The sequence below is a fragment of the Anastrepha ludens genome, chromosome 6 (genome assembly GCF_028408465.1).
Source record: "Anastrepha ludens isolate Willacy chromosome 6, idAnaLude1.1, whole genome shotgun sequence".
NCBI lineage: Eukaryota > Metazoa > Arthropoda > Insecta > Diptera > Tephritidae > Anastrepha > Anastrepha ludens.
The window spans coordinates 69,208,790-69,236,388 of NC_071502.1; the positions used below are offsets into that span (position 1 = coordinate 69,208,790).

A 27,599-nucleotide genomic window follows, 5' to 3' on the forward strand; every position below is an offset into this window, starting at 1 on the left:
TTAGGCAGTGGAGGATTGCAAGTGTCACGCTAGATTTACGTATAAAAGTATTAGGTAAATGGGGCGGCTCATTTAATTATAATCAATAATCTAGAGTCAATAATCAATAATCGCTGTCAAAGTTCCATTAAACGTGTGGGTGTTATGAGGAGGGCTCAGATCTGGCTTAAAACGAAAGACGATTACCACGAATATGAATAATGGCCTCAGACATCCGTATCAACTATTACTTTGCTCCAGCATCTCTAGTTTCCCGTCTTTCTAAAAGTAATGACTCAGCTACATACATACATATGTACGTCCGTTTCACTCAGTAATTTTTTTTCTGTTCACACCAACTCGAAATACGAATACTTATTAATGCAATTTTCTTGCGTCTTGTTTTTTCTCCTACTTATAAGAATTTTCAAAATGTTACAAATTTATTCCGACTAAAGTATGCATGTAAGCATATATGCATGTGTATGTATGTATTATGTACATATAGCTACGCATGTTGGCGCATAATGATGTTTCAATTTAGTATAGCTCTATGCACGGTCCAACAAAAACATAGAAGAATATATGTATGTGTATATATTTGCTATAATATTGGGAGCTCACTATAAAGTCAGTAAGTCTGCGCTATTAAAGGTCGGTGGGAGCGAGGAGGAAAGGAAATCCCAAGTCATGCAACTGCAACTAAATGCCGCAATAAAGAGTTGCCAAGGGCATACGTGCGTGCCACAGCGAGACACATAGTCATGCAACTGTAACAATAACAAGCAGTAAAGTTCAAATGGTTGTGACAAAAATAGCCACATCAACGACGTCATCAACGGCCCACACACTTAACCACACGCACATGTGCATTAATACGCGAAACGCATTTACTCTTGTGTTTTTTTTTGTTGTTGCTGTTTTTTTTTGTAATTGCATTTTTCGCGCCAACGCAAAAAATTTCGCGACTAGTGAACGGCCAACCGGTCTAAAGGCCGGCCGGTCGGTCGGTTGTTTGGCCGGTTGACTTGTTTTGGCGCTGAATGACCGCAGATACTGTAGCAGCTGCGGTTGGTGCGTAAGGCTTTGACCAATGCCCGCTGCCAGCCGAACAGTCTATGAACTAGGAAACAAGCCAGGCAGCCAGCAGTCAGTCAGCCTACCTCAGTCATAAGGCGTCGCGCCATTCGCATTCGATTCTGATAATGAAGCTGAAATGCACACTTTTACATTTCCTCGTAAACAATTAAGGACCTACTGTGGTGATAGCGGCGACAGGCGGGTGCGCAGGCAATTGGTTGGGCATAAGTCGCAGCAAGATGACGATAACGTGCTGGCCAAGCAGCTTTCTTGGAAAATACCGAAAATTATTGCATTAATGCGAAGCATACAGCAGCAACACGCCAAGTTGGTATTGTTGGTGCACACGCACGCATCTACTTAGTCACCAACACCAACGCATTTGAGCACGCGCCAATGATTATACGTAGGCCATCCAGTAGACCATACAAACATAGCACCAGTCGGCTAGCTGGCTGGCTGGCTGGCTGGCTGGTTGGTTAGTTGGTTGGTTGGTTGATTGCATGGCTAGCTACATAGCTGGCTGGCTAGCTGACTGAGTCGTTGGCTGACGAATATGTGTTTATGTAAGTATATCTGTAAGTACAACATTCAGCCCACATGCGTCTGTATTTACCTGTACCTCTTCCCTCCTTACACGTTACTCGCCTTCCCCCCACCGAGTAGCCTGCTGGCTGAGCTATGTCCGTTGGTTGTCCGATGGCTATTCGCCTCCTCATTTCGACTGGATTGTGAACGCTTGGTTTATGGCATTCCAAAAATGTTACCGGCCGCCAATGAGCGCACTTTTGCCGCACGTTGTTCCTATTTTTAACCTGGCTGTTTCAAGCGCATGCATACCTTCGCATGTACTGGCACATACTTGTTATGATTCAGACTTTGGATTTTTGTTTTGCTTTTGCTTCAATATTTTACTGCTTTCGCGTCTCTTTCACTGGCTACGCTGCTGCCTTCAAAATGCTTTCGCAATGCCAAAGCGTGGTATTTGCTAAACAACACATGTATCTACATGCTTGTGTTTGTTATATGCTCACACATACATATTCTCTTGCGTCCGTTTCAATTTTTGTTGTAAAGCCAATACATATGATTGAGAATTTCAGCGAAATGTTGGAATTTTATTTTTACTGGTATTTTTTTTGCCGATATCGAACCAAAAATATTGAAAAAAAATTTATCGTTGTGGATTAATCGAAATATATAAATTTAGTAATTCTTTAATTACAAATTTTAACTAGGTATTGTAAACTTTGTCCATATGCAGATATATGGTTGTACACGGATATGCTGAGTATGACGGTGCTTGGCCGTAAACTATGAATTAGATCCGTGTATCGAAATAACACAATAGCTGGTTGGGAAATACATTTAGATATATCTTATAAGGAAGAGGAAGCCTGGATTTTTCAATATCAATTTTCAATGTTATGCTTAGCGTTATCAAATGTTTAATGCAATTTTTTTGTGAATACTACTGTGGGCAAAAAGTAAGGTGAATTTATTTGTAAAACTTCGCGGGATTCGAATTTCGCTCTAGTTATTTTTTTCATGAGTTGGCAGCACTGTTAATAACATCTGGGTCAACTTTCATGTGAATGTCATTATCAGTAATATATTTACGCTTGTGTTTACCAAACGACCAAGAGTGCATTTTTCTATTTTTACAATGTCTGATTTCATTGAGCAAAGAAGTGCCATCAAATTTTGTTTGCGGAATGAAATTTCGGCTGCGGAAACGATTAGCATGTTGCAGAAGGCATTTGGTGATTCGACCATGTCGCAGAAAAATGTTTATAAGTGGTACAAAGACTTCAAAGAGGGTCGAGAACGTGTTGATGACTTGGAGCGCTCCGGAAGACCATCGACGTCAACACATGACCAACACGTCAATAAAGTGAAGGGGTTAGTGCTCAAAAATCGTCGGTTGACTGCTAAATACCTTACTGATATGATCGGAATATCAGAAGGATCTGTGAAAACCATTTTGAAAGACCATTTGGGCCTACGAAAAGTCAAATCTCGTTTGGTACCGAAAACTCTCAATTGAAAACTCTCCTGAAACAACCGCCCAATCAAGCGAATATCGTGCTAAAGGCGAGGCCAGACCGAAAAGAGTACATCAAAGTCGTTCAAAAATAAAGGTCATGATGACAGTTTTTTTCGATTTTCGTGGTGTGGTGCACTATGAATTCCTTCCACCTGGCCAAAATGTTAATAAGGAATATTATTTGAGCATTATGCCAACAACTCTTAGTTTTTGCATCACGATAATGCACCGTCTCACACTGCACTCGTTCTTCATGACCATTCCGCTAAAAACTCCACGCATATCGTTCCGCAACCACCGTATTCGCCTGATTTGGCTCCGTGTGACTTCTGGCTATTCCCAAAACTCAAGAGACCACTCCGGGGAACGCGTTTCGAGTCTATTGAAGAGATAAAAGCTGATTTGAAGAAGGTGCTGATGGCTATACCGGAAATGGACTATTTGGCATGTTTCGGGGATTGCAAAAATCGTTGGCATAAGTGTATTTAATCGAGAGGGATTATTTTGAAGAGGATGAAATTGGTTTACAAGAATAAATAAAGATTTTTCATTTTACAACTAAATCCACCTTACTTTTTGTCCACAGTAAGCCAAAAATGTAGTTTTTATAAGCCAAAAATGTAGTTTTTATAAGCCTCTGAAAGTTAATAATATGATTTTCTAAATTACTAAAAAAATTTAATAAGTTAAAAATTTTGTATAGAGTTCTTTAAGGTGAAATATATTTGGTTATTCTGGCCGAACACCATCGGCAACGACGCACTGTGATACAAATGCAGAAAGTGGTGATGGAAAGGTCGCACGCTTAGAAAACCACCAGATAGCATCACGAGAAGCCACTGGACTGGAAACCGCAAAAGAGCAGAGGTCGCGGTCCGCCAAAGATCACTTGGAAAAGGTCGATGTTGTGCGAACTAGCAAATACCGACATCGCATGGGACGGCACAAAAGCAATAGCCCAGAATCGTGTACGCTGGAAATGCATTGTCTAATCCCTATGCTCCCGAGCGTATATAGATACTTTTTAGAAATAATTTTTTTGGAAAATTTCAAATTTTTGGGAACAAATTTTCTTTATCATTTTTGGAAAGCACACCTTGGACTTTGCAGACGGATGTAATATCCGAAAATGAAAAAACACTTTTTCGTAAAAATATATTTTATACTAAAAAATTTTAAAGTTTTAAGAAGAACCGAAGATATTTTACTTTTTACTAACATTTTATACATTGAATAAATCGGAAAATTATAATTTTTTTGTAATATTTTTTAATTTCTTATTATACTCAAGCCTACAAATAAATCAATTTTGATAAAATCTACGAAGGTGCCCAAAATACTTGGACTACTTCACATGGAAATGTTCAATTACAAATTGATGTCAAGATCTCCAGATAAATGTTGCATATTCTAACTACGTAAGAACGAATGAAAGAAGATAACCTAATATCCGAGAACTTAGAGCTATTATGGCACACAAAACCTAAGATGGAGTACAAAATAGATATAGCAGAGTTAGTAGAGCTATTGAATAAAAAATGGTAGTAAAAACTTACAATCTATTCTTTTATCCCTTTAACATATTGAAGAAGAACAATAATAATATTGGGTAGTCGAAAAAGTCTTTTCGTATTTCTAATCAAACTTCAGCTCATTTTTTTTTATATTTATAATGAACTTTATTAAACCAAATACGTACCATTTTGGTCGACCACCTTTTGCCATTTTTCTTCTAGAGACATTATTCCATCAGTGTAAAACTTTTGTGGTTTCTCGGCGAAAAACTGCGACAAGTAATTTTCACAGGCTTTTCTTGAAGCCAACTTTACTCCATTAAGGGAGTTCTGCATTGACCGAAACTCCGTAAACTTCACAAATTTCATTGGTGGCTTGCGTGGGATTCTTAATTTTTTTATACAAACATTTCAAAATATAGCGAATTTCTTCATTATTTTCACTCATTTTTGAACAGCTATAACTTTTTTTCAAGTTCTCCGAATTTATTATTTTTTTGGTTAAATGAGGCTTAAAATGTCACCTTTCTAACACCATATGATATGACACAATGTGATTGGTAGCACTGAAGATAGATGACTCCAACGACATCTATTGCCAAAATACGACAAGACTTTTTCGACTACCCAATAACAACGCCATAAGACGGTCGGAAAACATTATGAAGGTTAGGTTAGGCAGTGCTGGATGATGTGTAAAAAGATCTCACTTAGACCCCTAGGGTCAATTGTGTTGCCAGTGCTATGTATCTTTGGTGAAAGTAATATGAAATTATTTCGATATACTCAAAGAGATGCGAGAGTTAAGGCACCAACGAACGAACGCATTGACATCTGATTCCAGCCTAAGAATATCATCTGAGCCTCTTATTTTAGGAGATCTTTTTGAGCCAACTGCACATAGAAGAAATTGACAATTAAAAAACGGTTACCAATGTCATTAATAAATAAATCAAACAGTGGAGGTCATAGAATACACCTGCATAAGTAAAATTTGAACCAATGGAAGAAAATCCAGCGAGACTAATTAACACAATAAAATTTTGCTAGAAACTTTATCTAGCGCTTTAGAAAAATCTGTGTAAATACAGTCGGGTTGGGCTCCATCGGCGATAATTATAAAATAATATTCACCAAAAGCAGCTAAGTTGGAAACTGTAGACCTACCACTGACAATTCCACTAAACCTTTAGTAGCAAAGTACATATTTTCTTTAATAATTCTTTCAAAAAGTTTGTTCATAGTAGAAAGCTTCGAAACCGACTTTAATTACCAAATTAATTACACAAAATTAGGATAACAGTTGCAATAAAATCTCCTAAGGATAATGATTTATAAAAAATTATTTTGAGAGGAGTAACAATGACCAGTGAATTGAATCCTATCGTCCCATTCGTCTGCACAGCAGCTTTTAAGCCCATGATTCCATTTTTGATTTCCAGAGAAGAAAGGTTTCAATGGGTGAAGGGTTGATAAGCTTGGCAAGAAGAAAACGAGTCAGCGTCGTCTCGAATGCAGTTCGATTTGAATAATTCCGCAAATAATTTAGCTACATCTGAGCGAGGGGAGACAGATTTATCATTAAACTGAAACCGGGCGGAACGAGGCCTATTTTCTGATATTTTGCAATGGTCGTATGTTCTGTTTTATATATCATTCCTTAGAATGATTGACTTAGTAGCTACTGAAACCAGTAGTAAATATTTGACTCACTGACGGTAGATTAATTCGAGGAGCTTAGAGTAATTGATTTTTTTTTATTACTAAGATTTATTTTAGTTTATTTATTTATTATAGATTGATCGCTAGCATCAATATTAATCAAAATAAATAAAAAATTGGAATGCACTTCTATTTGTTTCACCTCTATTCCATATGAAAAAATGTCCATTTAGAGTTGGTTTAGAGGGTGCGTATATTGTACAATATATGTAAAAGAACTTATTAGCATATGAGGGCTCTCTCAAATGAAATAAGGGCTTTTGGTAAGCTATATTATAGTTCTAGGCTAGAACAGCACTTGCAATATTATCATAAAAATTCTCGGACAAAATGTTTTGATATTCGGTTTGTAAGAGAACTGTTATATTCTTCTCCCCAAAACGTTCCTGTCTTCGATATTAGAATGGAATGTTGATGATAAATACATACATACATATATGGACCTCTACCAAATTCCAATACTTTAGCATTAGCGATTTGCAAACAATTACTTTTACTTTTTTATGGGAGATACCTCGCCACCTTCTCCAATACCAACGCCCCAGATATATAGAGACAAACGTTTGTACATCAGAGAAGACAAACTTATATTTGATAAACTTGATGGCTATGGTATATTGGTATTGTAGATAAAATTACCGTTACATGAAAAGTGAACAAGGGTTATGCTGCAAACAGTCACGTAAACTTCTGGCGGGTCATCAAAGATGTGTGAGGACGAGCGTTGTCCTGGTGGAACACAACACCATTCCTATTGACCAATTCTGGCCGCTTCTGGTCAATCGCCTACTTCAAACGGTCAAGTTGCTCATAGTAGAGGACCGAATTAAGGGTCTGGCCATAGTTGAGTAGCTCATAGTGGATAATTCCCTTCCAATCCCACCAAACACACAGCAAAACCAGTCCGGGCTTGGCGATGGCTTGGGCCGGCTCGCCGCTTCTCCACCACGATCTTTTTCGCTTGGCGTTGTCGTACGTGATCGACTTTTCATCGCCAGTCACCATCCGCTTCAAAAATGGGTAAAGTTCGTTCCGTTTTAGCAGAGAATCGCAAGCGTTGATTCGGTCCAAGAGATTCTTTTGCGTCAACACGTGTGGTACCCAAACATCCAGCTTTTTTTGGAATCCAATCTTCTGCAAATGGTTCCAAAAGGTTTTGTGGTCTACACCTAGTTCCTGACTAATCGAGCGAATGCTCACATCGCGGTCTCTTTGGATAATTTCAACGATTTTATCAGTCTCTACGACGGGTGCATCTTCGATCTCTACTACACCAGAACGAAATCGATCGAACTAACGCTGTGCTGTGCGAATAGTTACAGTATCAGGCCCATAAACTTCACAAATTTTTGCCGCCGCCTTCTTTGCATTTTTACCTCTAAGGTAGTAAAAACGTAAAATATGACGAATTTCTTGCTTGGTGGACTCCATCTTTGACGCGCTATAACTTAAAACTGAAACGTACGATCACTACTCTGTCGAAGAGACACTTGTAGTACAGATTGTCGTCTTCAAATCGCCGTTTAGTGTGACCCGGTGCAATAAGTAGGTACAACGCAAGATATGTTTAAATGTCGCGTTCAATTGGCAAAATACGACATTACTTTTTCCCCAACCCAATATAATCCTCTCAATACGTTTGACATGAAGTTTTAAATGATAGAGCCTCTGAGTGAATTTCTGCCTTGCCGAAACTTCTCATACAACATTTACTGCTTGGAGGCGGTATAAAACCGTGGGACAAAATTACTCCATAACCAATCTCTCTTAGATAAATATTTTACTTTTCAGAACTTAATGCCGATTCTGCAATGGCAATAGTAACATTTTCTTTTTTTATCTCTTTACAGTGCAACAACAAACAACAACCTTGAAATGTCCCTTCTCAAGCGGATCAAGAAAAATACCATATAAACTATCGAAAATCATATAAATTGAAAACAAGTGAAAATGTGCAAATATGCAGCAGTGATGAAATCAATTACAAACACAACAAATACAACGCATACACTGACATTTCTCAAATCGAATTACAAATACAAACGCAGATACTTCACGCAAATGCCCAATTCGAATGCAAACGAAATGCAGCATCCACAATTGAAGCTCACTGCAATTGAGGAATCAGAAAAGGAGGTGATGGTGGTCAATTGCATCGATGCCAAAAATGCATTAAATAATGCAATTAATCAAATAATCAACACTAATCGAATTACATATGAAATTAAATTAATTTTAAAATTCTTTATTTTGTTTGTCGGCAATCTACTGACGCAATCTTCTTGCCATACATGCAAACACAACCACAGCCACAGCCGCATTTGCGGTAATGTGGCGCTAGCGCAAAGCTCTGAAGATGTCGTTGGAAACTTTGATGACACGAGCCATGAACAGCGAAATTATGATAAAGTGTCAACCAGGCGATGCCAAACAGCTACGCTCCATTATTGGCGACATCAGCAAAATCGGCTACAGCTGCAACAACAACAACAACAACAAATAGTAGATTTAGCGCGTAATCAAAGCAGACGTAACAGCAATCACGGCAGCCGTCGCTGCAATGACAGCAATTGGCAAGATTTATCGCCGGTGGTCGCGCGGCTCTCAACAAAAGCAACAACAATTGTGCAACGACACGCATCATCAGCCGCCAGCAATGGACGCATTAATGTGCTCTCAACACTGGCGGCAATATTATTTATGGCATTGGCATTCAACGCGCCGCCTCTAGTGGATGGTGAGTAATCAATGTTATGAGAATGCATGCACTACATATAATTCAAATGTGAGTGTGTATGTGTGAGGCTGCGTATGTCGCTGTAACATCTTAAGCAATGAGTGGCGTTGATATCTTAACTGATTTGCAGCTTTTATGTATGGCATCTAGACAAATACTCATACATACCATAAGTGCGTAAGTAGATAAGTTTGAAGCATTAGCAAAATGTTGCAGGTGGAAGAGGGCGGGATTTAATGATGAGGTTTTTAGAGATGATTTGGTTTAGAATATACCGCAACTTTCTGAGTGAGTACGAGTATCTTAGTATCAAAACACATATCGATAAACGAATACTAAAATGAATACGAGTACAAATTCTTATTCGAATACGAGTTCAAACACTCAGGTGAATACAAAGAAGGAAACAAAAACGAATGCGGGTAAAAATTTCAGTACGAACCTAATGCAAATACGATAACATTGAGAATACGAATGAAAATATTGATACGAATACTGAAAAATTCCAGTACGCATAAGTATTTCAATAATTGTGGGCACAATAATGAAAATAGGAATGGAAATACGAAGACAAGGTGTATATAATTCTGTGAAGTGATTTTAAAACTTAATTGCTGCAGACAATTCTAGACCTCTGTTTAACTTTTTAATTTTTTTTTTTATATAATATAACACATGTTAAGTATAAACAATTCGCATAGCTGTTAGTCAAATGCTTTGTCAAAACTGGCGTCAGGCAGTCATTCTATCGGGATTGTTAGTCACCTTTTGGTATTTTATTCTGAGTTCTAGTATTTTCCATTGTTAGGACCTGCCTTTTCTGAAATGCACCATACCTTTTTAACAGTTTTTGAAATTTGAGATGACAAACATAAATTAATCGATTATTTAAGCAATTAATTGACTTTAAAAAATCAAAGTTTGTGTAAATAAAATGACACTAAATTCCAATAATTCGCGAATCAAGAAAGAGTTTACTAATGAGTTTTTTAATTAGAGGTGTTATTTTGATATTCAAAGAAAAATGCTATTTTTTAATATAAATGATCGGATGTTTATTTCATTATAAAGAGGAAGGTATGCCGTTAATAGTGGAAAATAACATCAGGCAAATGACCACCACGACCAAGCTTACAGCATAATATCCTTTTCATGAAATTTTCCATAACCGGATTGCAAAGTGGCTGCCCTATGTCCTTGATAGCCTCACGAATTCCATCTTTCAGGTCTTGAATCGACCCTGGGCTGTGACCTTCTCTTTCACGTGGCCCTAAAGAAAAAAAGTCACAAGGCGTTAAATCACATGATCTCGGTGGCCAATTGTGATCACCTCTTCGGCAGATAGCACGGTTCGGAAACTTTTCCCGTAAAAGATCAATGGTTTCGTTGCTTGTGTGGCACGTAGCGCCGTCTTGTTGAAAATAAACGTTGTCCATATCAATACCATCTAATTCCGGCTATAAAAAATCGTTAATCATCTCTCGATAACGCAATCCATTCACCTGTAACATCTGTTATTGGAAAACCCTTTATATACTTATGTAGAACGTCAGAACTCTTTCTACTTCTAAACGTTTATCACTTACGAGTATATAAAGTTAGGTTTTGCTTTTCCTCTAATAGGAAATATCTGTTAGAATTAGTTAGGAAACAATTTAAACCTTATCTTTTGGCTACAGTTGGAAAATTTTTTTTATTATAAAATTCTCAATTTTTCTATGAAAATAAAATGGGTCAACGAAACTTCGAATGTTGTGTCCTCTGGGATAAAATTTGTACCTTCGAATAGGATATTTTTGCTCTATAGTTTTTTCTCCAATCACTACAATTTGTTGAAGGCCAACCGAAATATTGCTTTGTTTTACGAACTTGTTTGCGAAGAAACGAACCGCTCCCATCGACTTCCAGCTGTATTTTTGAGAATTCGTTTTCGAACACATTTTAATATTACTTTTAAGCTTCTGCTTTCCACAATCAAAAATACTAGGATTATATTTACTGTTAAAGAAGTGCAAAATTCCGGCAGCCAAACTACAGTTTTAAGCCGATTCCGAACGGCACATATTTTTTATGAAGAGCTTTTTCATGGTAGAAATACATTCGGAGGTTTACCATTGCCTGCCGAGGGGCGACCGCTTTACTGCCTCATTTGGACTTTCACTGCGTTGTACATCATTGGTGTCTCTACGACCGCGTTTGAAGTCAGCAAACCATCGTTTTATTGATGTTTCTGATGGAGCGGAGTCCTCATAGCACTTTTTAAGCCATTGCCTTGCTTGAATGGTATTTTAAAAACCTTTTGAGGTAAAAAATTAAAACACGAAATTCTTTTTGATCCATTGTTTTGAAAATAACAAAAGTAGCGTCACTCTAAGCACAATAACTCAGGAACTAATGAATAGAAAATCGTGAAATTCAAATAGCTGTAAATTATATATACACACACACATACTTTCTTGCCACGGCAACTGCCGCATAAAGACGCAAAACCTGCATTTGGAGGCTTTATATTAATTTGTGATTCACAATTTAAAATACTTTTTTAATTTCACAAATCACAGTATTGCCAAGCAACTCACTGGATTTTCACAAACATGTAATTTATTATACTTTTGTTTGTTTTGTTTTCTAAAGGAGCCTGACGTTAGACTTGTCAAAATGGCGAAAAATAAAGTAACTGTTTTAGGAAGACGCCACCTTCAGTATTCAAATCGTCTTATTTAACAACTATCGTAATTTGTAGATTTGGTACGTGGTATCTACTGGCGACATCAGTCTTGCCTTGTTCTGTCTTGACATCTGGTGTCGAGGCGAACTCATATTTTTTTTAATATCTCATTCGCTGTTGCCGCAATTGCTAGCCGGTTTGCGAAGTTTCTTGCTGTGCGAGAATATGAAAAAAAGGCGAATTCATAGAAGGCGAGATCGCTAGAGCAATAACAACAAAAAATCAGCTGGCATGTCGTGTAGGTTCGCTTTAGTATGAAATTTTACGTTTAGAGCTTTTACTGTTCCTTCTCTAAGTTGTCCAAATTAAACAATTTGGCATATACTCTGGCGATTTTATTGTCATATTGATTGCTCAATGGCAGAGTAGTAAATTCCTACCCAAGACACTGAAATAAGCCCAAAGATGATCAAATTTACAACTTTACACCACTTTTCCCCTACCTAAGCATTTTCCAAATGGGGCAAAAAAATCAGTCATATAAAAAATGTATTCTTCCTGGAATTATAAATAAATCAACTTGAGGTAAAAGAGAACCTTCATTTGATAGCTGTGGGATAAAATCACGAAACCGCTTCCAGCGCAACTTTAAAATATTTGTTTTTGCTTAACGGAGCCATATCTGATGAACATTCAAAAACGTAACTAAAAAAAACAAAAAAAAAACTGAAAAGAAGCCCTTTACTCGTATTATTGAATTAAACTCATAAAAATCGGCTGACCTAAGAAAATCAAAAGCATAGAAGGTACAGCTAGGTACTTAAATACGTCTATTTGGAAGGTTTATAGCTAAGCATGTAGCGTGAGTGTATGTGTGTACATATGTATGTTAATATATCTGAAGCATAAATTCCTTTAACGGCCAACGCAATTTAAATGATGCGGAATGCTCCGAATCGTTAATAGATATACACGTAAATATAGCGATTGCCTATTTGCATCATTTTTAGGGGCTATTTTGAGTTTTTATGAGATTAATTCAAATGCTATTCCCCACTGGAATTAATTACCACGCCTTCATGCTTGTTTACGACTTCGCTACGACTTCTGACTCAAAGTTGTTGAAAGTTATTTGTTTACTAGTCCTTTGTATGTTTGATTTAGGTAGAAAAGGAAAAGTGGTTAAACCAAATAAAAATATTATTATTATTAACGCCACACAAAGTCGACAGAAATACTTTTTACCTGTATGAATTGGTATTCAGTGCTTAAAGACTATTTTTGTTTATCCTTAACTAACTTAACCATTTGCTTAATAATTGCGCATTTCTTAGCGTTCTCTGTGTACCATCAATAAAAATCAACAATGGTCCGAATTTTGTATAAGTGAAAAATTATATAGATTTACATAACTGCCGCTAGATAAAATATTACTCAAAGCTTTGAATCAACACCATTTCGAAGAAAAAAAATCGTATAGTATTATTTTATTGCACTTTAAATACATTTGAAACTTGAATGATCAAAGCTTACGTGAACACAACGAAACTACGCTAAAAGTTTAAATATAATACATAAGTTTTCCTTCAAAAATAAAAACAAAATAAATATTTAAGTTCCTTCAAACTCTGTGGCTGTCTCCTTATCACTGAAAAACTCTTCACCAAATCGATCATGTTGCGATACTCGGACGACCCGCTCCCAATGTTTTAGATGTGCATAAATACTGCACGAGGACCGCCATGTGTCACCATTCAATAAAAGTATGGATGCTACAAAAGTATCGGAGAGAAGTACTCGATACTTATTATTATTATTATTTATTAGATATATCACAATGCTTATATCTAAATATAGAAGAGTACTAGCTGACAGGGCTTACGACTCTTTCTATAAGTATATAATACCTGTGTTGATTTAGCTCTAATTATGGAGTTTAAATTCATTTTATTTTATTTATTTAATTCAATTAATAGTCTAAAAATACAGTATTTCTTACAGACTATGAAAACAGATTAATGCTAAATTAATTAATCAAAGTAAAATTAAACTTATAGTTAACTAGCTTCAATTTTAATGAGTAAAAAGAAAAAGGTAAAACTTCTTATAACTTACAGAGAGGATTAATTCATTTTAGAAAGTCAAGAAATACAAAGTTTCTTACTGACTACAATAGAACTAAGAGTATGTATATAGAAGTAGTTGACAAAATTAAAGCTTATTAAACTAAATTAACAAAATATATTAGGTAGTTATTTAGAATTCTTACAAAGGAAGAAATTTTTTAATTGGGTATTAAATACATGTTTCGCTCTGGAAAAGTCTAGATCCAAAAAGGAGGCGAGATAGCGTTCTAACAAGAGGTGCTTTGGAACTATATAATGTCCTCCTAACGCCAACATGAAAAATTTTGACACGGCGAAAATTCCTGCAAGGAACATTAAAATGTATTCTTTCAAGAAGAAACGGGCAGTCAATTAGTCCATTAACAAGATCGAAAATAAAAGAAACTGACTGAAACGTACCTCTGTCACTTAATGGACAGAGACTAATCAAACGACAGCGTGAGACGTATGATGGTTTGGGGTCTGAGAAATTGAGTGAATGTAGCGCGAAACGCACAAAAATTTTTTGAACCCTCTCCACTCGATTTATATGAACTGCATGATAAGGCCTCCAAATAAAAGAGGCATAATCTAATTTGGACCGCACAAACGCAGAGTATAAAATCTTAAGAGTATATGGATCAGTGAAGTGCGATGAGTTACGTCTAACAAAGGCGAGCATAGCAAGAGAATTGGAAACGGCATAATTTAAGTGCGTGATAAAATTAAGTTTTGAATCAAAGAAAAACCCCTAAATCTTTTATCACATCAGACGAGGCAAGATATGTATAATTGATATGATAAGAGGTGTTGAGGGGGTTTTGAAGCTTAGAAAATTTTTATGACATTTTTCAATATTATAAATAATCTTTATTGACTTGCATTGTTTCAGAAAGTTATATATTTTGTGAATGTTTTCAGAAGAAGGTTTTTCAAGAAGTGCGGAGGGTTTAATGTCGCCAAATATTTTTATCCTGTGGCTTCGGAGATTGGGGCATTCATCTAGTAAGTGGTCGACCGTGGAAAGTGATCCACACCAAGGACATGTGCTTTTGGGTTTCCCTGTGAGGAGGTGTTCGTGTGTCAAGAGGATGTGCCCAATGCGTAACCGTATAAAGGTAGTGGTTTGGCTCCGAGTGTTATTATTTGGAAAGTGGGGCTTTTGTCCTGATGGGTTAACTTTGCTGTACCAGGATGAAAATTCTTTCCAATTCTAATCTTTCTCACTTTGAATATATGCTGCAACGGTCCTAATCGAATCGTGTTTTTCAAATGTTGCAACAGTAAGGCAGGGTTGGAGATGGATTTGTTTGGCGGCCGCATCTGCGGCCTCGTTACCTGGGATCCCAGCATGACCCGGGACCCATAATAAGTTGATCTTTTTATGATGAGTATTTAGTGCTGCTTTAATATTTTGAATTAGACTACTGGAGGTGTTTACGCTTTGGAGTCCACTCAAGCATGATAAACTGTCTGTGCATAGGTATTACGAAATTCCCCTTCAGTTTTGTCGCATATTCAATAGCAATTTTGATTGCCAGTGCTTCGGCTACTCGATACTTACTTATCGGTTTCATTCTAAAATTCAAAACGGCGGAATATTTTTCTGACCGGAATCGGAGTCGCTCTAAATCTCAAACATTTATCAATATTTTTTTTCGTCTGTTGTTGGTGCTTCCAAAAATATGCTTTTTCGACTCACTACTGTCAAAAGTATAGACAGTCTCAGTCTTAAAAAACTCCCTAATCTGTTGGACTGCTTTTGAATAAACAACGGGGTACCTGAAATGAATACGTTTGAATCTAAAATTATAGTCATGATAACTAACATTTTTTCTAGTGAGAGCGCTGTAAAAATGTGAATTTTTTACAATTTTTGGCACTAATGCCAGGCCGGGATAAACATTGAAGGTGTATTTTTTAAACAAAAGTTGGGAGTTTTCAGTTTCCACACCATCATTGAGGTTAATATTTAGTGCGCGGTTGCTCAATAGGTTTATACCACCCGTATATAATAAAAATAAGTACCATTAGTATAAAATACATAAATAAGCAGAAAATTCAAAAATTTATATTTAAATGAGATTATTCAGAAATGAAATACAAAAGTAATATAATAATAATAAAGTAATGAATACGAAAAACGTAAGTATAAATAAATACATAAAATATTGCATTTTTTTTAATCTTTATATATACAAATGAATATTTGTCTGTATGCCATCGATGAACTCAAAAACTACTGGACCGATTACTTTAAAAAAAAGTGGCATATACCTGTATATGTATTTTTCGACAGAAAAGGTTTGTAGAATATGCTCGTCGATGCCACTCGCCTCCAGGTGGCGCTGCAGAGTAGCAACTTCTGCCCCGTTCAACCGATTGTCATAAAAATTAGTATGACCATGTATTTTTATACAGAGGAAACGAATATGACATGTTCGTAGATGGAAGCGCTTGATCGTATACTCCGATATTTGAGGGGAAACAGACGGATCTTCGGTAGCGCACTCATTTTATTGTCTGGTGATTTTCGACAAACACTGCCCATTATACCACGTTCAACACCCGCTGATGAACTTAATGCCGTCATTTACAGAAATTGACTTTGAAAACTAACATCCGTGTACAACTACAACGGAATGCATTTGCTGGAAATTTTGCAAAACAATTATTGGATATTGGAAATGGGCGAATGGAAATTGATGAATCTACACAATGTATCACCCTGCCAGCAAACTTCTGTAAGATCACAGAAAGCATCGACGAATTGATGCAAAAAGTTTTTCCAAACATTGCACAAAACTACAAAAACCATCAATGGCTCAGTACGCGTGCTATATTAGCAACCAAAAACATCGATGTCAATACCATCAACTTCACCATTCAGCATGTAATACCCAGTAAAACCACAACATATAAGTCCATCAATACTGTGGAGAACTAAAACGAGGTTGTCCACTATCCAACTGAATTCTTGAATTCGCAGACTCTCAGTCAAGAAAATGATGAACAATATTATCGAGGCAACAATTTTGACTGGAAAATTCAAAGGTGAAGACGTAATGTTTCCACGTATCCCAATGATCTTGACAGAATTCGAATTCAAACGCTTACAGTTCCCGGTGCGACTCGCTTTCGCAATGACTATTAACAAAGCACAAGGACAATCGTTACAAGTGTGTGGCTTAATTTGGAGAATGCATGCTTCTCACATGGACAGCTCTATGTGGCTTGCTCACGTGTCGGAAAACCTTCTGATTTATTCGTCTACGCACCAGATGGAAAAACAAGTAATATTGTGTATCCCACAGCGCTTCAATATCGAATTGAAACTAAAAACTTTGTAATGTCACAATTTTTTTGAAATAAACAAAATCAATAAAATGGTTTAGAATGAATTGAATATTTGTGTACTGATTTTTCTTTAAAATTTTATTTCTTAAATTTATTTTAGTTATTGGCTTAGCAACGCGCCCGGGGTACAGCTAGTACGAGGGGTGTATTTTATATGTCGGGATTAGAGAACAAAATGAGGTACCTCCAAAACATGCATTATGAATGCCGCAACCGCTTCTTCAGGTGTCGAAAAACGTTGACCTCTCAGTTTGTTTTTTACGTACGGGAATAAAAAGAAGTCATTCGGTGACAAGTCAGGACTATACGGCGGATGACCCATTAATTCGATGTTTTGGGTGCTCAAAAATGCAGTTGTTTGAGCAGATGTGTGAGAGCTCGCATTGTCCTGGGGAAGAGTGATCCGTCTTTAGCGATTGGTTTTCCTAATTTCTTGGAAGACAACTGGAAAACAAATGGTTGTGTACCACTCAGAATTTACTGTTCTGCGTTGTTATAGTGGTACGGTTGCGACATGTCCAGTTTTTCCGAAAAAACAGGCGACCATTTGCTTGGAAGTGCTTCGTGCGCGAACAACTTTTGTTGGATTTGGCTCATCTTGAAACACCCATACAGTCGACTGCTGTTTACTTTCGGGCTTATACGCATAAATCCATGATTCATCACCTGTCACGATGTCATAGATGTATTTCGAAGCCCCGCGATCGTATTTTTTGAGCATTTCCTTCGATCAATCGACACGAGCCTTTTTTTGAGCGATTGACAAATTGTGTGGGATCCAACGCGAACAAATTTTTTTGACAGTCAAATGTTTATGCAATATTGAATTTATGCTGGTCCCACTAATGCCTAAGATTGTCTCAATCTCACGATAGGTCACATGACGATTTTGCAATATCAGTTCGCGCACAGCATCAATGGTTTTCGGAACAACAACTGATTTTGGACGACCTTCACGAAATTCGTCTTGGAGTGAACTACGACCACGATTGAATTCACCATACCATCGATAAACACTGGTCCTTGATGGAGCTTCATCGCCAAAAAATGAATTAAGTTCATCCATGCAATGTTGCTGAGTTAATCCACGTCGAAAGTTGTAAAAAATAATCGCACGAAAATGTTCACGATTTAATTCCATTTTTGGACCGAGATGAATCTTTTAAGTTACTGTAAACAACACAAATAGCGCTGGTATTTCAAAACGTTCTGAGTACGTGAAAGCCAAAAAATGTCAAACTTTGCGATACAGATGTCAGTTGCCAAATCCCGAAATATAAAAGGCACCCCTCGTAGAGCATAAAAAGTGGGTAACAAAAAAAAAACATTGTGAATCAACGAGTAGAATAAATTAAAGCAGATAACCATTAATTTTTAAAAAATTATAAATAGTTAAGAAAAGTTAGTTTCATACAAATAAATATAAATCTTTAAAACGCTACATTTTTCCATTACCACAAAAACTAACACCTTTCAGTTATTTTTGGTGGCTTACTTCTGGCAGCCCGCCATTTCGACTATCAGCTGTTTATCAGCCCAGGGAGTGGCAATGCCACCAAGTATTGAAACTAGCTCCTGGGCGCGTTCTCACACAAAATAAAAGAGTTTCGCATCTTATTACCCATGGTTGTAGTTATGGTAATGGTACTGTGGAACTCCACTTGCTACTACTTCCGCATGATTCATGTATTTTCAAAACAAAAATTCTTGAGTACTCACATGAAGTACCCGAGTACAAAAAGTGCTCACTACTCTCAAGGGGTAATTCTCTACAAAACGATCCGCCCGAGCAATAAGGTAAGATTTCTCGACACCTGTGTTGTCATATAACTAAAATGCGCGGCTTAGGATTGCTACCGGGATTTGAGTACGGAATTTTCTATTTCTTTATATTACTCGAAGAAATAAGAGAGAAACCAAAATTAGTGAGCGTGAAGAGCTTGAGATATTGGCCCGCTGGTCAAACCCTAAAATTCATACACGTAAAATACGATGTATGTTTATCGCAACCTGATTGATATCGAACTTTTCGAACAGAGGACAGCCACGTAACTTGCTAATATTTTTTCCATTGAATCTGATGTCAAAAACTTTCTTAGTTCGTATCTGGGCAGCAGTATATCAACTTCAACGCGAAGGAAATGGCCTTTCCCACTCTAGCGTTGAAGTCGCCAAACACGATTTTTACATTGTACCGGCGGGAAGTGCTTATAAATGCCGCCTCATCGATCACAAGTGTAGAAGCGATCTATGGTCTGATCGTCCTTTAATTTTGTTCTTCTCACAGTCCTTACGTACTTCATTCCTTAGAAAGAACTTTAAAAGACTGAATATTTGTAAGATTTCCTTACGTACAGGCGATCTTTCATCTCGTCGCGCTTTTCTTTTGCCTTCTCTTCCATTTACGACTATGAGCCGAAATCATAGTTCCAAAATCGTACTTCGTTTTCTAGAAGAAACTATAAAAATATTTAAAGTTTTGCATATTATCTATTTTCTGATTTTGATTTTTTTTTTTTTTTTGTTAATTGATTGCTTTCTCCTTAATATATCCGATTTATTCTTCTTTCTAGCCGGCGCGTGCTGGCATTCGTCTCAAAGCAATGGCAAATGCAGTGAAATTTACTTACGGAACAGCACAAAGGTGGAGTGTTGTCGGTATCCGGAACTTTTCTACACTGACAGAGATGTAACTGATGTGGAATTCTTTTTCGCAACCACCGTTGGTGATGGCATGACCTGCTCACCTTGTGCTTGTAAGTACAGCTCTGTGAAATTTTAACTCACTTGACCAAAGTCGTCGCATACATATTTTCATTTATTTTGAATTTATATCAATTTTCAATCACTCATCACAATTTCAGTGAGCTGTAAGAGCATGCAATGCGGTTGGAATAAGAAGTGCGTCAAGCGCAAAGGCCGACCAAAATGCATTTGCGCGCCCGAATGCGGAGCGGCAAAGCGACATAAACAACGAGGCCAACAGAAGATTTTTCGTGGACACGAACCACATAGTGAAAAATTACGGCTTAACAGGCACATTGTGCTGGAAAGTGATGGCACCAGTGCGGTCAGTGGTGCCAGTGGTAGTGGTGGTGATGGTGTTGTAAGTGGCAAAGCAGGTATAGAAGCCAACAGCGGCTCAACATTCTTCGTCGAAGACAAGTCGCCACGCGACATACGTAGTTTAAGTAGCGAAATTACAAATGTTAATTTAGGTGTCGAACACCAAATGCAAATGCAAAATCAAAACCAAAGAAAAATGATTACAATGCAAAGTCAAAGCCAACAGAAGCCTCAGTTAAATAGACGAGTAGAGAAACCGGGAAGACTTTTGATAACAGCCAATGCCGAACATGATACTGAGAAACCCGTCCAACGACGACTACAGATATTTAGTAATGTAAGAACGAATAGCAGACATCACCGAACTTTTAATCAAGATAATGTCGATGATGAATTCAATGATGAAGACGATGAAGAAAACCAGGACAGTGCTGATGATTCTGAGGACCGTGAACTTGATGACAACGATGAAAATGAAAATAATGATGGTGATATTGATGATTGGTTAGATGATGTCAGCGAAGAGTCGACTGGCAACCATCGCAGAAGTAGCGATGATTCAAGAAGATCCCCGCCGCCAGAGTCACGAAGAGACTTAAACTTGCCGTCTAGACATAAAACAAATAAAAATTCAAATCACAACAATAAAAAGAGAAGACAACATGAAAATGAAATGGAGCTGGGTAAGCGCCAGCAGGAGAATAGCAACAACAATAATCTCGCAATAATAAAGCGTTTTCAACCAGCGGCATCACCACCATTACCATCAACATCAAATGCCAGACGGCTCGAGAAAGCTCCAAGTCACGATGATGCACTGTTCGCTACAGCACCCATAGCAAACGGTAATAGTGCCAACAACAACAAAGGCAATGGCAAGAGCAACGCTAATGGAGGCAGACAACGTGAACGTCATCACCATCAGCAGCAGCAACAGCAACAACGTAAACGCAAACAACATCAACATCAGAAACAACAGCAGCAACAACAAGAACAGCAACGCAATCACCGCGCGCATAAGAAGCACAAGAAGCTTAAGGATCACAATGCTTATAATAATGGCAACAATTTGCGCACGCGTACTTCGTCTGCAACATCCTCGTTGGCAGCCCGCAATGATAACATTGCTCCAGCAACAACAACAATCATCACTATGCCCACGACAATGGCTTGGCAGACAACAGCTGCTACCACTCCCGTAAATTCCATGTCGCCGTCTGATGATCGTCGTTTATTAAATCACGGAAGTCATACAGCAAAATCATCGTCATCGTCAGTGCCAGCGTTGTCGAGAGCAATGCAACGAAAAACAAGCACAACGTCGGAGGAGTTTTTTGGCGAAGGTGTTTCTGCTGACGTTAGCAAATCATCTCTTAATTCAGATGACTCGGCATTACTCGATGGAATTTACGATAATTTCAATGTTTACGGATTCCCAAATCGCCAATTTGAAGTTGCGGTGAGTTTTGTTTTTTTCCCCCCTCTTTTGAATAGCATTTTTCGTGTGTGGGGCATACAAAATGTAGCTACATTTAGATTGCGGTTTTATTTTGCATAGATTACATACAATCAAGTTTAATTCTTTAAAGAGTGTCACATACTTGTACATACAAGCATACCTACATATATATATTTAAATACTCACTTGGGTTGATGGAGAGAAACAGAATGATTGAAGGAAAGAGCTTATTATATAACGTTGCGCCAAGGGTAAATACCCGACCATTGACTTGAGTATTTAAAGGTAAACAGAATCAGTCTCACAGACTCTGTTGAGTTTAACACTTAAATAAAAAAATAAATAATTGGCGTCTACGTTTCTGTTAGGTGTTTAGCCGAGTTCCTCCTCCGATTCGTGGCGTGCATCTTAATGTTGTTCCACATATGGACCTACAGTTTCAAGCCGATTTCGAACGGCAGATGTATTTTATGAGGCAGAAATACACTCGGATGTTTGCCATTGCCTTCCGAGAACCGCTATTAGAAAAAACGTTTTCTTCATTTTGGTCTTTCACCGAGATTCGACCCTACGTTCTCTCTGAATTCCGAATGGTAGTCACGCACCAACCCATTCGGCTACGGCGGCCAGACTTAGTAAGTTAAATTAAACTAAGGTACAAAAATTCAATATTCAATAGAAATATAGTAGCGATTAATGCGCTGAGAACTCACAATGAATTAGATGGAGAACTATAAATTCGACTCCATATTATTGAAGCGTACCTATACGAGTATTCTGAGAAAACCAGCACACTTCATTCGTTTAAACGAAAGACAGATTTTCTAACACTTTTTCCCGATAATACTTCGAGTCCTGCTATACTAAATTCAAACTAAATTTCATAATTTTCATACTATTGATGATGTACGAGTGAAGAAGATTTTGAGGAAGTTGAAATGGAATTAAATCTTTGGTATAAAATAATTTAGAATATAAGCCTTGTGGAAAGGCCAAAAACAGTTTTCAAAGCCATGAAACTGGCTTTATAATCTATTCCAGCAACTCTCCCCAACTTGCGGGAACGAAAGAAAAAGTGAATGAGAATGGAAAACAACTTGAAAATGAAATTTATTTAAACTAGTTTATGACTCTATACCAAATCACATTTTTAAAGTAATTGTAAATAATTATCACACATATTATTAAATAAAAAAATAATAACTTTTTCCAACCAAAACGTGTTTTTAACTTATCGCTTTCCTCTGCGGCCTTAATCAAAGGAATCAAAAATTATTACTTGTCGGGGTAAAATAGGTTTTAATGTACAACTATCAACGAGAGGAGAGGATTTTTTAGGAATATAATTAAATTATTGGCAAAAACAATTCTTCTTGGCGACTCTGAAAATAAATTCTAAGAAAAAATCAGAGGAAAGTATTAGGGCTCAATCAAGTGAAAGGAGGAGTGAGAAGTGAGGTCAAGAGGACTTTATCGAGACTACAATGCACTGTGACCATCTGTTGTACCGGAGCTTTTCCAACTACTTCAGGCTCGGCATTAGATGATCTGGTTGGTCTACCACCAATTGATGCTTTCATCCAAGGAGAGGCCTGGAAGGCCATCTGCAGGCTGAAAGACAATGGGCACTGGTACGGCCCCTGTCCGAGATCGGACAACAGAGAAGGCATGGACTTCGATCCAACGATTCTCTCCATGCCCCTTGAGTCAATGCCAGCAAGAGTCGTACTTGAAAAGCGATACAGTGTGATGCTGCCAGAGGCTCAACTGTGGTCAAATTCTGAAAATGAGCCCGGCATAAACTGTTTTCGCATTTTCAAGGATAGCTCCAGAACCGAGCACGGTTCCGGCTCTGGAGTCTACGTGGAATCCAGAGAGTCAAAACTGTACTTTGATCTTGGAATGCATACATTTGTGTTTCAAGCGGAGGTGCAGGCTGTTCAAAAAGCGATGAACTTCGTTGTGGAAAACAGATGGAGAGGCAAATGTATATGTGTCTGCAGCGACTGCCAAGCTGCGCTCACGACTTTAAACAACCCCCCAACCACTTCAAGGGTAGTCGAGTCCTGTAAATCCAAGTTGAACTATGTCGGTAGACATAATAGCCTGATGCTAACTTGGGTCTAGGCACACGTGAGTATCGCGGCTATTGGGACCTTTGACTCTCTAGCTGGATGGGCTCTGAGGCAAACACCTTTGCCTCCTCCTAGGATCCACGGGAAACATATATACTCGTATGTTCATGTAATACACAGCACGTGCTTCCAATCGTGTATGTTACTATGAATTGAATAATAAAAAACAGATTTTTTACAAATGCCGTAAAGAATCGCAATGACCTACGTATCACAACTAACAAGGATTGCCACTAAAACCAAGTCCCAGAAAAGTGTCTTATTTCCATTGATGTGGGACTCTCAAATGTGAAAAATGGAATGGGCTGGCAATAAAGTTTGTTATAGAGTACAAAAACACATTTCCACAAATATTTTATGACTCGAGATACGTCGAGGTGGTCCACTCAAAGCGCCAACTCGAGTAAAGAGTGTCTTGTTTTCTTCGGTAAAAAAAAAATAATAATAATAATACCAAGTACGCACTCTTAAACCTTTCCTTGCACTTGCTCTATTTGCTAGACTCAACTCTAATTTATTTATCCTGGAACAACAGCTCGGAACGAATGTTTAGGAAAAGGCATCTTAATATTTAACGGTAGCCCGGCTGCCAGTAAAAAAAACAGAGTATGATTCCTTTCCCTTGAAATTCTAAACTTGCGCCGATCTCTATAGGAGATAGTTAGTTTAGAACAGACTGCACCCAGGTCATAAGCGCATAGAAGGGCACTGCATGGCAGATGAGCTTAATGGTAAAGATTTTGCCTGATTCTTCCTGCACCTGCTCCTTAAGGGAATTATTCTTCAGGCAAGTCAACGACATGTGGTTGATAGCTTAGTTTGGATTTGGCAGCTTTCGAGTAAGACGTGTTTCTTGATTTTTGCTAAGATGGAAATAGAGCAGTATCGTTCGATAATTCGCTTTTTGTTTTAGGATGGGAAAAAATGCGAAGAGATAAAAACAAAAACTGGAAACAGAGCTATATTGGTTCAACGAATTTAAACATGGGTGAACATCCGTTTTGATTGAGGAGCGATCAGAACGCCCGGCAGACGTGGTTACCGAAGAAATCATTCAAAAAATCCACGGCATGATTTTCGCTGATCGACGATGTAACAGAGCCTATTGGTGTGTCGACAGGAACGGCAATTAATATTTTGCAAGTTAAGTTTGCGATGAAAAAATTGTCCGCCCGATGGGTGCCGCGATTGCTCACAAGCAATAACAGGCCGATGCGGCTGTTAACTTCGAAGCAGTGTTTCGAGCAATTTAAGCGAGATCCGAAAGAATTTTTGCATCGAGTTGTCACCGTTGATGAAACCTGGATTCATCATTACACATCAGAAGCTAAGCAACAATAAAAGCAATGGGAGATGAAGACAAATCCATCGGCCGGAAAGGTTATGGCGACGATTTTGTGGGATGCGAACGGCATCATCCTCATTGAGTTTTTTAAAAAAGGAAGAACGACCACTGGACAATACTACTGTAATACTGTATTCACCCTATCTGGCTCCCTGCTACTTTTCCTTGTTCCCTAACATGAAGAAATAGCTTGCGGTAAAACATTAAGTTCAAACGAGGAAGTCATCGCCGACACAGAGGCGTATTTTAGAGAGTTCCACAAATCCTTTTTTTTTGGAGGAATTAAAAACGACCGGAGTGTTGTAAGAAATGGATCTTTCTAAAAGGGAACTCTGTCGAACAAAAATTTTTTTTAATTGTATCTTCATTTCTAATACGGGTACTTATTGAACCCCCTCGTACAACCAGCTGTTTTAGACTTAGGCCCTTATTATGAGCAACATTCGATCTTCGACTGTAGTCGAAAGTGCTGATCGAACGAATTTTCATTTGGTATTATGGTGTTCATTCGTTGAAGAATAGGACTATTGTGAATTTCGATCGCTCGACGCATTTACAATAGATAATTTTTTCTCAGCTGATACAGCAAATCAAAATAAAAGAAAAACCCATTGTGTTGAAATTCTTTGCTAACAACATTTTTAAAAGTTAAAAAAAGTATTTTTTGTGAAACGATTTATCGGACGATAAAAGATTAGCGGAACTAGCTAGAAGTAGAAAACAGTTGAGGGGCGCATCTAACCCCGTAGAAATGGCTTCCACTGAGTACGTTTAGAATTTTCAAAATGTGTTGACGTACTTAATATTACAGAAATTTCCTTACAGATTTCTAAAGAACTTTAGATCATCTAAAGAGGCGTTTATGGACCTACTGTCCAGTACAGAAAACCAGTTGCAGCAGTGCACCCGAGCCAAATCTTCCAAATATTTTAAAGCTAGTCACAATTCTGCGATTTTATGCTCAGGGATCGTACCAATTGAGTATTGGTAATGAAGGTATGCTAGGACTTGCTCAACACAGTTGTCTGTTGTGCCATCGGAAAAAATAGATGTCCTGGAAAATTACATTTGCCAAAGCTGGATACAATTTAGTAGTACAGAGGCTGATCTGCAACAAAGAAAAGCACATTTTTATAGCAAATACAGCATAAGAAATGAAATTCTTAGAATATTATAGAAAAATCTAAAAAGTATTAAATAGAAACCTTTACGCCACAGTTTCTGTTTTATTTTTGTTATAAATTTTCTTTATTCAATTATTCGTCATTCGAAAAAAATATGTATTTCAGTTCCTCTACGTATTTCAGCCCATACCTGGCAAGGGAAAATAAAAATGTATTTCTATAAACATCACAAAAAAAAAACCATTATTAACCTTCATCCATTTTGCTGCCGTTCTAACTGGTGGTCCCAAGAAATTCAGCTCCGTTGTAAATTCCTCCCATTTTTTTGCTGCTTGAACTTTGGTGCAAATCCCTTTTGCGAATTGTGGATTCTCTTCCATTAATGAAACTAGCCTTTCTAATTGCTGTTTGGTACTCACGACTTTCGACCTGCATAAAATTAACAAAATTAGTATATATTTATTATTTGGTTACTATAAAACCATAAATAATCGCAAACAACTTTCATTTTAACAAGTTTACCCACAATACGCAACACAATTCGACTCTAAATTCGGTATTCAACGAAAATTTCGACAGGGCTGCACCGCTCATAATACCAAATTGACATTCGATTTTCGATCTTCGACAACCAACGAATATCGAAGATCGAATCTAACTCATAATAGGGGCCTTAAAACGTAAATTAGAAAATCTAGACGTTCAAAAATGGTTTTTGCCTTTCCTTTTTTGACACTTTTGCTCCGAACTTTAAATGTGATGGTGGGTCGCAGGGTCGGTATATTTTTTAACGTACAAGTATAAGCACTAATATTATAAATCCTTTATACACGTACACATGTATACTTAAATTTACTTTGGTCTAATATATTTATTTTGTTTTTAATAGGTAGAAAATTTCCACGGCCCACATCCGGTCTGTGGTACCGATGGTCGCACCTATAACACGGAATGTCAATTGAAAAAACGTGCCTGCCGCACTAATAATCCATCGCTGACTATCGCATATCGGGGACACTGTCGGAGTGAGTTTATTAAATAATCATAGTTTTTTTTTTTTAATTTTATAATCTAGTACAAGGAAGAAAATTCAATATTCGAGAAACTTTCCTTGATTTTTTTTGTCTTGTGGGTAACTTTCGTTTGCCATTTCTCTATTCAACGTTTTTGTTCTCACGGGGATCTTTCAATTAATAAGTTGAACATTTAAAGTGTTTGATTTTCTCGAAAATGCGTATTTCATATAAGAATAGAACAAGAA

General features: G+C 37.4%; 1 protein-coding gene across 2 annotated transcripts in view; it reads left to right on the plus strand.

Moving 5' to 3' along the window:
• The window catches only part of LOC128866953 (uncharacterized), a 108,171-nt gene that overhangs the window by 38,655 nt on the left and 41,917 nt on the right, over window positions 1-27,599 (plus strand). For both annotated transcript variants that reach the window (XM_054108024.1, XM_054108023.1), the window contains 4 exons: window positions 8,193-9,079; window positions 19,783-19,965; window positions 20,074-21,734; window positions 27,228-27,363. In XM_054108024.1, coding sequence (XP_053963999.1) covers window positions 8,293-9,079; window positions 19,783-19,965; window positions 20,074-21,734; window positions 27,228-27,363 — 2,767 coding nt within the window. In that variant the 5' untranslated portion in view covers window positions 8,193-8,292. The remainder of the gene's footprint in view (window positions 1-8,192; window positions 9,080-19,782; window positions 19,966-20,073; window positions 21,735-27,227; window positions 27,364-27,599) is intronic.